The sequence below is a fragment of the Heterocephalus glaber genome, unplaced genomic scaffold, assembly GCF_053883595.1.
Source record: "Heterocephalus glaber isolate CG9 unplaced genomic scaffold, H.glaber_assembly_v1.0 deba00001272, whole genome shotgun sequence".
Classification (NCBI taxonomy): Eukaryota; Metazoa; Chordata; class Mammalia; order Rodentia; family Bathyergidae; genus Heterocephalus; species Heterocephalus glaber.
Window position 1 is genome coordinate 148,200 of NW_028258235.1, and position 13,870 is coordinate 162,069.

At 62.7% G+C, this 13,870-nt stretch overlaps 1 protein-coding gene across 18 annotated transcripts in view; it reads left to right on the forward strand.

The window, feature by feature from the left end:
- The first annotated feature begins 2,014 nt into the window (after positions 1-2,014).
- Positions 2,015-13,870, forward strand: part of Obscn (obscurin, cytoskeletal calmodulin and titin-interacting RhoGEF) — a 129,245-nt gene continuing 117,389 nt past the window's right edge. For all 18 annotated transcript variants that reach the window (XM_087211021.1, XM_087211027.1, XM_087211034.1 and 15 more), the window contains exons 1-9: positions 2,015-2,177; positions 4,056-5,046; positions 5,364-5,633; positions 5,852-6,112; positions 6,387-6,695; positions 6,845-7,111; positions 7,485-7,760; positions 8,018-8,293; positions 9,801-10,076. In XM_087211021.1, coding sequence (XP_087067147.1) covers positions 4,065-5,046; positions 5,364-5,633; positions 5,852-6,112; positions 6,387-6,695; positions 6,845-7,111; positions 7,485-7,760; positions 8,018-8,293; positions 9,801-10,076 — 2,917 coding nt within the window. In that variant the 5' untranslated portion in view covers positions 2,015-2,177; positions 4,056-4,064. The remainder of the gene's footprint in view (positions 2,178-4,055; positions 5,047-5,363; positions 5,634-5,851; positions 6,113-6,386; positions 6,696-6,844; positions 7,112-7,484; positions 7,761-8,017; positions 8,294-9,800; positions 10,077-13,870) is intronic.

Here is a 13,870-nt window from a genome sequence, read left to right on the forward strand (position 1 = left end):
ACACTTCATTTCATCATCACATCTCCCTGGCCTCCGGGGCTGGTCCTCAACTGTCCTGGGGAGAAACTGCTTTGAGCACGGGCCGTGGTAGGAGTGTAGGCAACTGGTGTGATCTCCAGGAGCTCAGTCTCTCTTTGGGGCTGCTATCGTGGCGTGGGGCCTCTCCCAAGACCCTGCTGTGAAAGTCCCTGTATGCCGAAAATCTCTACAACATGCACTTGCCAGCCACATGCTGTCCACAAGCCAGGCAAGAGCGGACATAATTCCCTCAGACCCAGGAGGATGTGACTGCAGTTCCTCACAGGTGTAACTTCTGTGCAGCTCCTGGAGTGCCGGGCACTCCTGGTGTGTTCGCACCCGACTGCGTGACGTCTCTCAGGTCCCTTACAGAAAATGACTTGGTATTTGCACAGAACCTACACAAGGCCTGCCACGTACTTTCCATCAGCTCTAGATTACTGACTAAAAATGCAAATGGTGCATAAAGAGTTGTTCTGATGTATCTTAGGGAACGATGCAAAGAAAAGGTCTGTACATGTTCAGGTGCAGCATATTGTGGATATTTTTGACCTGACTGATTTGCACCTCCAGGTGGGAGCCCATGGTCTTGAGGGCCACCTGCACACACACACACACACACACGCACAGGGGAAGCCTTTCCACCCCTGCAGGATGGAGCTCTGTGGTTACAACTGTGGAGGTGCTGAAGGACATGGTGCTCAGTGAAATGACAGGCGGGGAGAGACACGCTGCACGCCCACCCTCACACGTCATCAGAACCAGCGGGATACGAAGAGGAGAGTAGAATGCAGGGCCCGGGGGCTAGCAGAGGTTGGAAATGCGGGAGGCTGGTGAAGGGTGCGTGGATGTGGTTTCACAGCTGCAAGCCCATCCGTGCACTGCTGTGGTCATCCCCACGTAAGTCTACAGAGAGAGCGACAAGTGACACACAGAAAGAGGGCAAGAGGACCAGAAGATGACGTCATTGCCAGATAAGGAAGGGGAAAACCTGAATGCTTCAAGGCCAGGTGGTGGAGTTGGGAAACAGCGGGGGCGGGGGGGGGGGTGAATACGCAAAGCCGAGCATCCGGGGACAGCGCTGAGGAGGGGCTGCAGAGAGGCCAGAAGAGGCCGGGCCTCGGGCGAGCAGTGGCTCACAGGAGGCGGTGGCCCCAGTGGCCTGCACACGGTTCTGGGGACCGCACACTTGCTTCTGTCTTCGGCTGTCCCCAGGCTATAGGTATCTCTGTTCTCCGTGTTCCTGGCCCCCTCTCACCCGTTCTCCTTCCAGGTCTGCCCTGCCCTTCCTCGTGCCTATGATCCTCATGGCAGGTCAGCACACGACTCTCAGTATCTTGGCTTGTTTCTGGATGGTTTGTGGACCTGGACCCCTTTCTGCAGCCTTGGGCCCAGGGTCCCTTCATCCCGTGCAGATTTCAGAGGGAGCTGAAAATGCACTGCACAGTCACTGCCAGCTTCCTGTGAGAACTGTGCTCTGCAAGTGCAGAGCTGACCATTGCCCTTTCTAGCTGTCCCTCTGCTCTGTGGCCTCTTGTGCTGCCTGTCGTGCTGCGTGGGCTCCCAGAACCATTGCAGGGCTGGGGTGGTCAGCAGGTACTCCTGGGGCCAGGGTGTGTGCTGCTCGCATCCACCCTTCCATGCCCCACCCTGGGCAGGCTGGGCCCTTGCAGGACCCAGCTCCTGGGCTAGACTGGGTCCCAGGGCTGGGGACCCTGTGCAGCCAGGCCTAGACTGAGCAATCCCGATTGGTCTTGGTCCCCTGGGGGTGGCCCAGGGCCCTGTCACAGTCATGCTGGCCCCCAGGCTCCTTCCCCCTGGGTCCCTCTCTGGCTATGCCCACCCCTGCTCATGCTGCTGGAAGACATGGGTTGTGCCCTGACCCCTCTGCCCTTTGCCTCCCTGGGGCCTGGGTGAAACAGAATCCCAGCTGGGGCTATTTTGGAGCTGGGCTGGGCCAGGGGGTGGGCTGGGTGGGGGCGGGGTTGGGCCCAGCCCTCTCCAGCTGTCAGCCCTGCCTGTCCTTTCGTCCCTGAGCAGTCTGAGGAACTGTCAGAGTGTGGGCTGCTGGGTGGGAACCGTGTTGCTCGTGGGCCTAGGAAGGAGAGCAGACCCAGCTGCCCCTGCCACCCGGTCCTCGCTGAGCCCCCGTGGAGAAGGTGAGGAGGGGAAGGACATGGGGCCGCCACAGGGCTCGGGCTGTGGGGCTGAAGGTCATGGTTCTGCAGCGGGTCTGGGGTCTGCCTGTGCCCCACTTTGGGAGGAACAGGGGGACTCCAGCCCTGACCCTCAGTCCTGGCAGGGGACGGGGCCGCCTGTCCCTGGTCTCTCCTTGGCTGGGGCTGCTCGGGGGTCCGGTGCCCTGCCCCCAGCACGGCTGGGATGGATGACTGCTGACAGCTGGGGCTATTTTGGGCCCATGGCTCAGCAGAGGGGACAGCCAGGGGAGCAGCGCCACCTGACTCCAGGAAGGAATTTCCTGAGTGGGGACGCTGACAGCTAGGGTCCAAGGCGAGGCACAGGCATCCTGGGAGGGCACAGGGTCTCATGGTGGGGTCCCAGCCCTCCACTCCAGGATTTCCTGACAGAGGGGCCCTCGTAGGCCCAGCAGTCCTGAGTGGCTCTGTTCAAGTTGGGGTACAGGGGCTGCAGGGCTGGAGAGGCTCTGTGGGCTGGGGGTCCTAAGCGCATGGCCACGTAAGAGAAGCGGCTCCCCAGATGGGCACTGAGGGGCACAGGAGCTTTCCTGGGAGGCAGGGTCTCCCAAGCAGGCTCCTGCAGTGCTCTTGAGGGTCACACCCAGGGGACGCCAGCCCAGAAGGGCAGCAGAGGACAAGGCTGATGTCCATGCAGGCTTCCTGGAGGTTCTGGGCAGCCTCAGTGTCGTCTATAAGGTGGGGTGCCTGAGGGGGTGGCTCCCAGGCCTGGCGTGCACACATGCAGCAGCCCCCTTGCCCCTCTAGAGTGGTAGGGCAGCTGGGGAGTTCCGAGGATATGCCCTCAGCCCACAGGATCTGCCACCACCGGGTGACATGTTAGGAGGGGGGAACGTGGCCTCGAGCAGCAGAGTGCAGTGCACTGTCCCGGCATCATGTCTGTGACCAGGCCAGCTCGGGCTCTGCGTTCAGACTGGCCATAGTTGTGCTAAGTGCTCAACAGACCCCAGCTCAGGGCCCTGATGGCTGAGCAGAGGGAGCCCCACTAGGTGCCCAGCAGGGAGCAGAGCCCACTTGGCCCTTGCCATGTCGGGTAGCTGGGGCACAGAGCTGCTGACTGCACAGTGAGTCAGCAAGCAGCCCATCCCTGGTTCAGCCCTGCCTCCTGGAAGGGATTAAGGGATTAGGTACCTAAACCATGGAAGCAAGCACGGGACAGCCCCACAGTGGGCACTGGGCCCGGGGCCTGGGAGCATGGGGAGCACGGGCACCCCCCACCTCTGCAGACCCAGGGCAGGCAGGCACAGTCCTCATCCAGCCTGAGGGGCAGAGACCACCACCCTCTCTCCGCGGGAAGACTTAAGTCCCTCACCCCACAGTGCCCTGTGCAGCAAGCAGGGTCGCAGCTGAGACTGCAGGGTCGGAACCCACAGCCAGGCCACCCAGCCCCAGCCAGACCCTGCCAGCAGGGGTGGGTCCGGAAAAGGCTGGGTGCAGATACTGGGGCCGGGCGTCCCGGCCCTCGGCGTACAAGACAGGACAAAGGCCGGTGGCTGCAGTGGGTCTCCAGCACCCAGACCCGGCTGGGATCAGCAGCCTCCCTCTTGGCGGGCCACATGGCCACGCTGGAACTGTGGAGCCCGGTGGCAGAGCGCAGGGTACAGGACGCGCACAGGGATGCTCGAGGGGAGGGGCGGCGACCCATCCCGTCAGGAGCCCGCCCGACCCCCGACCCGGGAAGGGCAGACCCGTGCTGCCGGCCACGGTGCCACCTGGCGACGCTGGGGGAGGGAGCGCGCGTCGACCGCCCTGGGTTCCGCACACCTGGGGCACTGGGCGAGGGTCCCCACCCAGCTGTGACGGCTCCCACCCGCTCCGCAGCTCCCCGCCATGGATCCCGCCTCCTTCAGTGGCGCGCCCCGCTTCCTCGCGCGGCCCAAGGCTTTCGTGGTGTCCGTGGGCAAGGACGCTACGCTGAGCTGCCAGATAGTGGGCAATCCCACGCCGCACGTGAGCTGGGAGAAGGACCGGCAGCCGGTGGAAGCAGGCGCGCGCTTCCGCCTGGCGCAGGACGGCGACATGTACCGCCTCACCATCCTGGACCTGGCGCTCGGCGACGGCGGGCAGTACGTGTGCCGAGCGCGCAACTCCGTGGGCGAGGCCTTCGCGGCCGTGGGGCTGCAGGTAGACGTGGGGGCGGCGTGTGCGGAGCAGGCGCCACACTTCCTGCTGCGGCCCTCGTCCATCCGCGTGCGCGAGGGCGCCGACGCCGCCTTCCACTGCCGCGTGGGGGGGTCCCCGCAGCCCGCCGTGAGCTGGGCCAAGGACGGCCGGCGCCTGGGCGCTCCCGACGGCCCACGCGTATGCGTGGAGGAGCGGGGCGACGAGAGCGCGCTGCGCATCCGGGCCGCGCGGGCGCGCGACGAGGGCACCTATGAGGTGCGCGCCGAGAACGCGCTGGGCGCCGCCCGTGCCGCGGCCGAGCTCGTGGTGGACGTGGACGTGGACGCTGGGCCGCCCGGGGCCTCCACGGCCGCGCTGCTTGCTCACCTGCAGCGCCGCCGTGAGGCCATTCGCGCCGAGGGCGCCCCCGCGTCGCCGCCTGGCGCGGGCACGCGCACCTGCACGGTGACCGAGGGCAAGCACGCGCGCCTCAGCTGCTTCGTGACGGGAGAGCCCAAGCCCGACATCGTGTGGAAGAAGGACGGGCAGCCGGTGGCCGAGGGCCGGCGACATGTGGCGTACGAGGACGCGCAGGAGAACTTCGTGCTGAAGATCCTGTTCTGCAAGCAATCGGACCGAGGGCTGTACACGTGCACGGCCTCCAACCTCGTGGGCCAGACCTACAGCTCCGTGCGGGTCGTCGTTCGAGGTGAGCCTGCGCCCGCGCCCCAGGGCAGGGCTCCGGGCTCCCACTCGCAAGTGCTGGGTCGCGGATCCGGGCGGCTCTGGCTTTCTCGGATCCGGTCTTCACAAGGCGCAGCTGATGACTGCGGCCTGTCCTGCCCTGGGCGGGTGCTCCTCACCGAGTGGCCCGCCCCGCCCCGCCCGTCCCTCCAGGCCCCTGTTCAGCTGCCGCCCCACATTCAGGGTCCCCTTCCCCGGGCCTGGCCCTCTCCCCGGGTTCGGGAGCCCGCCTCGCGCCCCGCCCCCTCGGGTCCGGGTCTCACCCCGCCCCGCCCCCCGCAGAGCCGGCCGTGCCCTTCCCGCGGCGCCTGCGCGACCTGGAGGTGCACGAGAGGGACTCGGCCACGTTCGAGTGCGAGGTGCCGCTGCCCAGCACGCAGGCCGCGTGGTTCAAAGAGGAGACGCGGCTGTGGGCCAGCGCCAAGTACGGCATCGAGGAGGCCGGCACGGAGCGCAGGCTGACGGTGCGCGACGTCTCGGCCGACGACGACGCGGTGTACATCTGCGAGACGGCCGAGGGCAGCCGCACGGTGGCGGAGCTCGCCGTGCAAGGCAGGCGCGGGGTGGGGCGGGAGGCGGGGAGCAGTGGGTGAGGGCTGGGCAGATTGGGCCCGACGCCCGGTTGGGGGAGGGGGCGGGACGTCCCGCCCCTAGCGGTGGTCAGGGAGGGGCGGGGCGAGTGGCGGGAGTGGAGGAGACCCGCCGCGGGTGGCCCATGGGCAGGCCGCTGCAAGGGTCCGGCTGAGCATCCCCCACCCTTCCTTCCTCAGGGAACTTGACCCGGAAGCTGCCGCGGAAGACGGCGGTGCGTGTGGGGGACACAGCTGTCTTTTGCGTGGAGCTGGCTGTGCCCGAGGGCCCGGTGCGCTGGCTGCGGAACCAGGAGGAGCTGGTGGCCGGCGGCCGTGTGGCCATCACTGCAGAGGGCTTGTGCCACACACTGACCATCTTCCAGTGCAGCCTGGAGGACGTGGGCCAGGTGGCCTTCGTGGCTGGTGGCTCCCGCACTTCCACCCAGTTCTGTGTGTCGGGTAAGGGCCAGCTGTGGTGTCCAGTGGCTTTCCTTGCCCTTCCTTGGCTGCCTTGGTGCCCTGGATGTGGCCCAGGCCTTGTCCTGGGCCAGCTGCTGCAGGGAGACCATCGTCCTGGGTCCTGAGCCTTCTCCGAGTTGGGGCCTTTTTGCTGCAGCCAGACTGCCGCAGGAGTGGGTTGGGTCTGGGAGCTTTGGGGGTTCTTCGAGGGTACTGTAGACCTGGGGCTCTGGGCGGGGCCTTCCCAGGTGACCTCCGCCCGTCCTCTCCCCAGCCCCCAGGAGGCCACCCCTGCGCCCCCCCACGGACCCTGTGGTGAAAGCCAGGACAGAGAGCTCTGTGACCCTCTGCTGGTCTCCCCCGCCCCGTGGGGACCGTCCTGCCACCCTCAATGGCTACCTTGTGGAGAGAAGGCGGCTGGGCACCTACACTTGGAGCCGGTGCCACGAGGCCGAGTGGGTGGCCACGCCCGAGCTGACTGTCACTGGGGTGGCCGAGGAGGGCGACTTCCATTTCCGGGTGTCAGCAGTCAACAGCTTTGGGCAGGGTCCCTGCCTGGAGTTCCCGGGAACCGTGCGCCTGGGTAAGGGGTTCTTCACAGCGTGGGAGTGGTGCTGGGGCCCGGGCCCGGGGCCGGGACCTCTGTGTGAGCCGAGGGGCTTGCGGCTTGGCTGCAGTGTGTCCCTTGCTTGTTACACCCTCACTTTCCTCACGAGCCCACCCTGCATGCAGCCCCCCAGCTGGCCCTGAGGACGCCCCTGGAGGCAGTGGAGGCAGTGGAGGGTGGCGAGGTCACCTTCTCCGTGGACCTCACGGTGGCCTCCGCTGGTGAGTGGTTCCTGGACGGGGAGACCCTGAAGGCCAGCAGCACGTTCCTGATCGGCCAGGACCGCACCCGGCACACGCTCACCATTCGCGGGGTGCCGCCCAGCCTGCACGGTGCGGAGCTCAAGTTCGTAGCCAATGGCATCGAGAGCAGCGTCCGGGTGGCTGTCCGAGGTGGGGTCGCAGAGCCACTTGCCCTGGCTGGGGGCAGGACGGGCTGGGCTGCCAGGGTGTGGACGAGGGAGTCCATCGTGTTCCTCCTCCCCGTGTCCCTCCCCTCCCCATTCTCCCTGCAGTTCCTTCTTTCCTGCCTCGGTGCCTCCCTCCTGGCTGGCTCTTCCTCCGTCTTCATTCCCGCTCCCCTGTTCCCCGTAATCGTCCCGGTCCCGCCGTGTCTCTTCTCCCTGTGCTTCGTCCTCTCCTGCTGGGGCTCAGCCTTTCCCTTTCCCTCTCCACTCTGTGTCTCCCTCCTTGTCTCCTCTGTTGTCTGTGGCTCCTCTGCCCCCCACCTGGGGTCCCTCTGACCTTGCCTGTGCCCATCCCCCAGGGCTGACCGCCGACAAGCTGCTGCCACCACCACCTGCCCAGGAGGTGCTGGCCCGGCTGCACGAGGAGGCACAGCTGCTGGCCGAGCTGCAGGACCCGGCAGTGGCTGTGACGTGGCTGAAGGACGGCCATGCGCTGCTCCCCGGGCCCAAGTACGAGGTGCAGGCGTTGGCCGGGCGGCGGGTGCTGCTGGTGCGCGACGTGCTGTGGGAGGACGCTGGCCTCTACGAGTGTGTAGGCCATGGGCGCCACATGGTCTACCAGCTGTCCGTGCAGGGTGAGGGCTGGGTGCACGTCCCTGGGACTCCATAGTGTTGCTGGCTCTGTCCCCAGCTCCGGGCAGGCTCTGGGGCCAGGGAGGGCAGCGGGCAGGGGCTCTGCAGGAGAGGGGCTCCTGCTGTGGTGGCCTCTGGGCGGGGAAGGAGGGCCCCTGGGGCTGGGACCCAGCTATTAAGCTGGCTGCTGTCTGGGGTGGACCAGCCTCTGAGTGGCCCCGGCCTCGGGGGTCTCTGACAGGCTGTCTGCGCCCTGCAGGCCTCGCATCCTTCCTGCACAAGGACACAGTGGGTGGCCATGTGGACGTGGTGGCTGGGGCCCCAGTGCAGCTCGAGTGCGAGACCTCAGAGGCGCAGGTCTGCGTGCGCTGGTACAAGGATGGTAAGGAGCTGGACCGCTCCTGCCAGCGCTTCTCACAGGAGGACGTGGGCACACAGCATCGGCTGGCAGCATCCTCCGTCACCAAGCAGGACGAGGGCACCTACTCCTGCCGTGTGGGTGAGGACTCCGTGGACTTCCAGCTGCGGGTCTCCGGTGAGAGCATGCGTGGTGCGCCTGTGTGGGCGTTGACGTGCATATGGCGGAGCTTTCTGGTCCGTGGTCCGTCTGTCTGGACCCTTGTTTAGTTCAGGAACATTTCTGGTTATGGACATGGATAGAGCTGACATTCGTGAGCTGTGACTGAAGAATACTGTGTGTGTTTAAATAAAAAACTTGTTACAGCAGAAGACACACTGCCTTCAATCCCTGTCAGAATCCTCCCTCCCATTGGAGCGCTCATCCATTCTTGCCACTTTCTGGAGCAGCTTTGGAGTCTTCTTTCCTGAATATCTTTAGTTTGACTGCCGCAATGTCCTAAGTGCATTCAGAGTGTTTACCTGTCATGGTCATTTTGACTTTGGGAAGAGTCAGGAGTCACAAGGTACCAGATCCAGTGAATGAGGCGGATGAGGACCCTGCCGTGTTTAGGGTATGTGCCGCCGAAGCGAGCGCTAACCCTGCCATGTTTCTACGAGCTGCCTTTCCATTGGCAGCAGTGCTCATCACATTTTTCATCCCACCTCGTAAAGACTCGGGAGAGAGTACCCCAGAGCTGCTGCAGATAGTGGGAAGGATGATGGGATGAGTGTTTGAAGTGGGGAGAGGTTTTAAGAGTATTCACGGCTGTGTGTCTTTTAAAACTTAAACGCTCGCTGTATTTTCTGTCCATGTAGACCAGTGAAAGGTTCAGATGTTGAAAAGAAAGGAAGTTAGGAATGGTGGTCGGAAACTGGGTTTTCACCCAGCTTTGGGAAACATTTTCTCTCTGTCCCTGGCTCGATCATCCTTTTGTCTTGGTAACCCGGGCAGTTGCATGGTCCTGGAAACCCACTTGTTTATTGTGTGTTTGTGGGCTGCATTTAGGGCAAGGAAGTTCTGTTAAAAAATGACTTTGGAGCTCATGTTTTCTTTTTTGGAACTGGGGATGGAATTCGGGACTTTGTGCTTGTGAGGCAGGCAGAGGAACCACTGAGCTACATCCCCAGCCCTCAATTTTTCCTTTAAAACACGGGGGCACTGAGGCTGATAGGGCCAGATGTTTGAAGTGTCCTCGGCAGGCTGAGGCTGGAGTCTGGCGTGACCCTGGGAGCTTCCCGGGTCGTGGGGGGGTGGCTGGGGACAGAGCCCGGGGGAGCCCCAACCCCGGTGGCCCACAGGAGGCCGGCATGCTGTAAGCAAGAGGAGGCAAAGCGCTGTGTGCAACCTGGGGAAGCCACTGTGCCCTTGGCCCTGGCCGTTTGCTGGGAAGTCTGGCCCACGAAGGAAGGCGTCAGGCACGGGTGTGAGCCTTCTGGGCCTGCTTCTGGCACTGCGGTGACCTTGCAAACCTGCCCTTGGCCAGCCGAACACAGGGTGCCCACCTGGGATGGCTCAGGCATCCCACCCAGCAGTGCAGGTTGCACCTCGCCTCTGGGGATCTTGGAGACAGCCACCCCGAGCAAGCAGGAGGAGGGAGCTCTGCTGGGTGGGCTTGTGACCCCGTGTCCCTGTCCTTCCCTAGAGCCGAAGGCAGCGTTCGCCAAGGAGCAGCCGGCCCACAGCGAGGTGCAGGCCGAGGCGGGGGCCAGCGCCACGCTGAGCTGTGAGGTGGCCCAGGCAAAGACGGAGGTGACGTGGTACAAGGACGGGAAGAAGCTGGGCACGAGCTCGAGGGTGCGCGTGGAGGCCACGGGCTGCAGGCGGCAGCTGGTGGTGCAGCAGGCGGGCGAGGCCGACGCCGGGGAGTACAGCTGCGAGGCTGGGGGCCAGAAGGTCTCCTTCCACCTGGACGTCACAGGTGGGTCGTTTGGTGGTGGGCCAACACCTGTGTAGTTGACAGAGTCACTCCATTTGCACCCTGGCACCATCGCCATCGCCCAGCTGCACAATCTTCTGTTGAGTGACTGGTGCTGAGCAGTCAGTGTTCCTTGCGTGTGGGGGACAGCATGCTGCTCTCTGTCTGCGGGCCTGTGGTCACCCTGTGGCTCGTCCTCATCCTGCTCCTGACATGCATCTGTAGACCTGCGGCTCTGTAGCTGCAGTTGTGCCGTCAATTTGGGGCCCCTTCCTCTTTCTTTCTTTTTTTTCTTTTCTTTTCTTTTTTTCTTTCTTTCTTTTTGTGACAGTGTCTTGCTAGGTAGTTCAGGCTGGCCTTGAATTCATGGTGATCCTCCTGCCTCAGCCTCTTGAGTGCTGGGCTTACAGGCATATGCCACCACACCCTGTGCCGCCTGCCTGGAGTCCTGGTTTCTCCCAGCCCTGTGGGAGAAAATCCTCTCATTCCCCAGCCTGGAGGTGCAGATGGTCTCCACTGCTTCCCCACCCGGGCTGCTGGCTGCATCTTGTGGTCTCCAGGGCAGAAGTCTTGGAATGGACCTGGGAGGTCTGGCTGGGCGGCATGGAGATGCCCTGTGGCTCTCTCCTCCTGGCTGCAGAGCGTGGAGGCGCCTGTGTTCTCCTCTGTCAGGACGCTGGGCTCTCAGGCCCCCTTCTGTCACTGGGCTGGTTCTGAGGACGTCCAAGGCTCTTGTTGAAGAAAAAGAGTGTTCGGGTCATGTCAGTAAGAGCCTTGTGCAGGCATTAGAAGGTGCAGGCCGGAAGGGAAGATTGTGCACCCTCGAGAGAGGCAAATTATGATCCAGAGCGAGGCGCAGTGCTGAGGCTCGGGGTGTTTTGGGTCGGGCAATCCAGGATGTGCTCCAGCTGTTGGTCACACCACCTGCCTGGGACTGGGTCAGAATGCCGACCGTTTATTACCTGCGTTTGAAGTTGCGACTGCTGCCTACTAACTTTGGTGCTTCTTTGAGGCGGAGGAAGCAGTTTACAGGTACAAAACAGGCCCAGAGCCCCAGTTTACAGGCTCGTTGTGTCTTAAAAACCTGCAGGGATTTTTTAGTGAGTTTCTTAGAGGGGAAAAATAGTCGAGTGCCTTTTGAGTCCTCAAGCTGCAGCTTTTGTATAAGTCCTTTTGTTTGTTTTTTTTGGTACCGGGGATCGAACTCCAGACCTTGCACTTGGAAAGCAGGTGGCGGAACCACTGAGCCACATCCCTGGCCCTTGCAGCTTTTGTTAAAAGTGCAATTTAAGGGTCAGGGATGTGGCTTAGTGGCACAGTGCCTGTCTGGCAGGTGCGAGGTCCTGAGTTTGATTCCCGGTACCAAAAGAAAAGTGCGATTTAAAATCCCAAAAGTATGATTTGATGTTTTTTCTGTCCTGTCTCCCTGGCCTGGGAGCCCCTGCAGCTGCACGTCGCCCCAGCCATGGAGGGCGCTGCTGCCATGGGCACTGCTGGCCCTTTGTTGAACTGAGGTTTCCAGGTGGGGAGCTGCCTTGGAGAGGGCCGCTGCTCAGCCCGCTTCCTGGGTGTCAGTCTGCATCCTGCTCCAAACTCAGGCCCCAGTGAGGCTCTGTAGGCGGCAGGGGTCATGTGCTTCCTGTGGCCAGGCTGGGGGACGCACCCTGTCTCTTCCGCGCTGCTCTCCCCACGACCCCCTGCCTCTCGAGCCTCAGTTGTCTGGCATCTACGCCAGGAGAGGTTCTTGCTCGTGCCTCGATTTCTTTAGTGCTGCGGACATCTGCAAAGGTGTGTGTCCTCTGGGCTTCCTGTCCTGGAGTTGCACGTGGGGTCTGTGCTGGTAACTCTGGCAAACTCTCCAGCGTGACATCTGGCTGTGTGCAGACATGCCCTAAAACCAAAGAAGCCCTGGTCCGGGACTTTGAACCATGATACTGGAGGTGTGAGGCTGATGTGTTCATCTTGGGGGTTTGGGGAACATGGGCCGGAAAGTTTCTGTCCCTCTGGGCCGCTCCGTGTGGCCTTGGCATTGTCAGCGTGGGTGTGGGGACTTGGGGCTGTGTGGAGCATCGCAGTCCTGGAACAGGATGCTGGCCGAGGCCTTTCTGCACTCTGGGGGAGGTGGCTGGAGGTCTGCCCACAGGCTCCCGGGAAAGCTGGGGCCATGTGCTTGTCTGGGATGGTGACCGGGCCGGGTGGACCTGCCAGCCCTGGATTTGCATCTGTCCCCCTCCCTCCACGTCCAGAGCCCGCAGCAAGGGATTAGCTCAGGATGTGGCTGGACCAGGCGGTGCTCCTCTGGTGTTCGTCAGAAGTGTGTGCGGAGCCAGGTGTGGAGGCAGTGTGATTCCCGCACTCTGGGAGGCTGAGGCAGGAGGCTTGTGAGTTAGAGCCGGGCTGGGAGACATAGTGAGGCGTTGTCTCAAAGGCTGAAATGCAAAGATGGAACTCAGTGGCAGAGCACGTGACTAGCTTGAGACTGGCTCATCCCCAGCACCACACACGCAAAGAGGCCTCGCCTGGGCCAGACCCCTGGTGCCCACACACCTCCCGGGACAGGAGGGTGGGCTGGTGGGTGTAGAGTCCAGGCACGTGGCAGGAGGGTCTGCAGACCTTGGGCTGTGGCGACACCTTCTGTGGACAGGGGGAAGTGTTGCAGAAACACCACAGGAGTGGGTGCCAGGAATAAGCGTGGGGTGGGGGTCCCGCAGGCCTCGGAGTTGGAAACACAGAAATCAAAGTCAATTTCGTTTTTGTAAAATTGAAATCTAGCTGGGCATGGTGCTGCATGCCTGTGATCCCAGCACGCGGGAGGCTGAGACAAGAGGATTGCCGAGAGTTTGAGGCCAGCCTGGGCTACATAGTGAGTTCAGGGATGGCCTGAACCATGTAGTAAAACCCTGCTTCAAAAAGAAAAAAATTTGAACTCTAAACAATCAGTGGGTACTTTGGTAGGACTGTAGACTGCGGGCCGAGCAGAGCCCGAGGACTTACACATGTAGCTGGGAAGAGACCCGTGGGCATGGCTGGCCTTGTGCCCAGAACCAAAGCTGCCAGAAAACTTAAGGGGAAAAAACTGCGCGCCTTAGCAGGTTGAGCTGCTAGCAGAAAAGCCGAGCAAAAACGTCTGAAATAGCAGAACCCCACGTGGGTGTGACCCAGACAAACGTGGCCAGGGCTGCTCTGCACGTCGTTTGGTCACAGGGCTGCAGGTGCGGGGCGGGGTGGTCTCGGCCAGATGCCCACGGAGCCCACGGACGTGTCTGCCACCCGCGGGCCTGTGCTGGCTGCAGGTGCTGCTGCGCCCCTCGGTGCTGTGTGTGGAGGCCAAGCGGCCATGCCCACAGCCCCACAGACTGCACGCTGGTGCCGGGCTGATGCCCCTCAAGGGCCTGCAGGCAGTGGGAGCTTTCTGGATTTTCCAGGTGGGAGTACATGGGTGGCTGCTGATTTACTTTTTCTTTTTTTGAGGTACTGGGGATCGAACTCAGGACCTTTGCTTGCGAGACAGGCGTGGCGCCAATGAGCTAAGCCCTGCCCCCTCGATTTTCTTTTTCTTTACTTTGTGCTTATTTATGTGTTTATTTTGCAGTGCTGGGGACGGAATCCAGGGCTTTGCCCGCACTGGGCAACTTGCCTCTGACCGCCCTCCAGCCCTTGTGCACGTTCTTTGCTCCCTGAGCAAGGGCGCGTGCATGTTCCCTAGAAACAGGAAGGCAGATGCCAGCAAGAATGAAATCGAGAGGCTTTGAGCTGGAGTTGTGCAGGGCCTGGTGAGGGAGGGGAAGGCTGGGTCA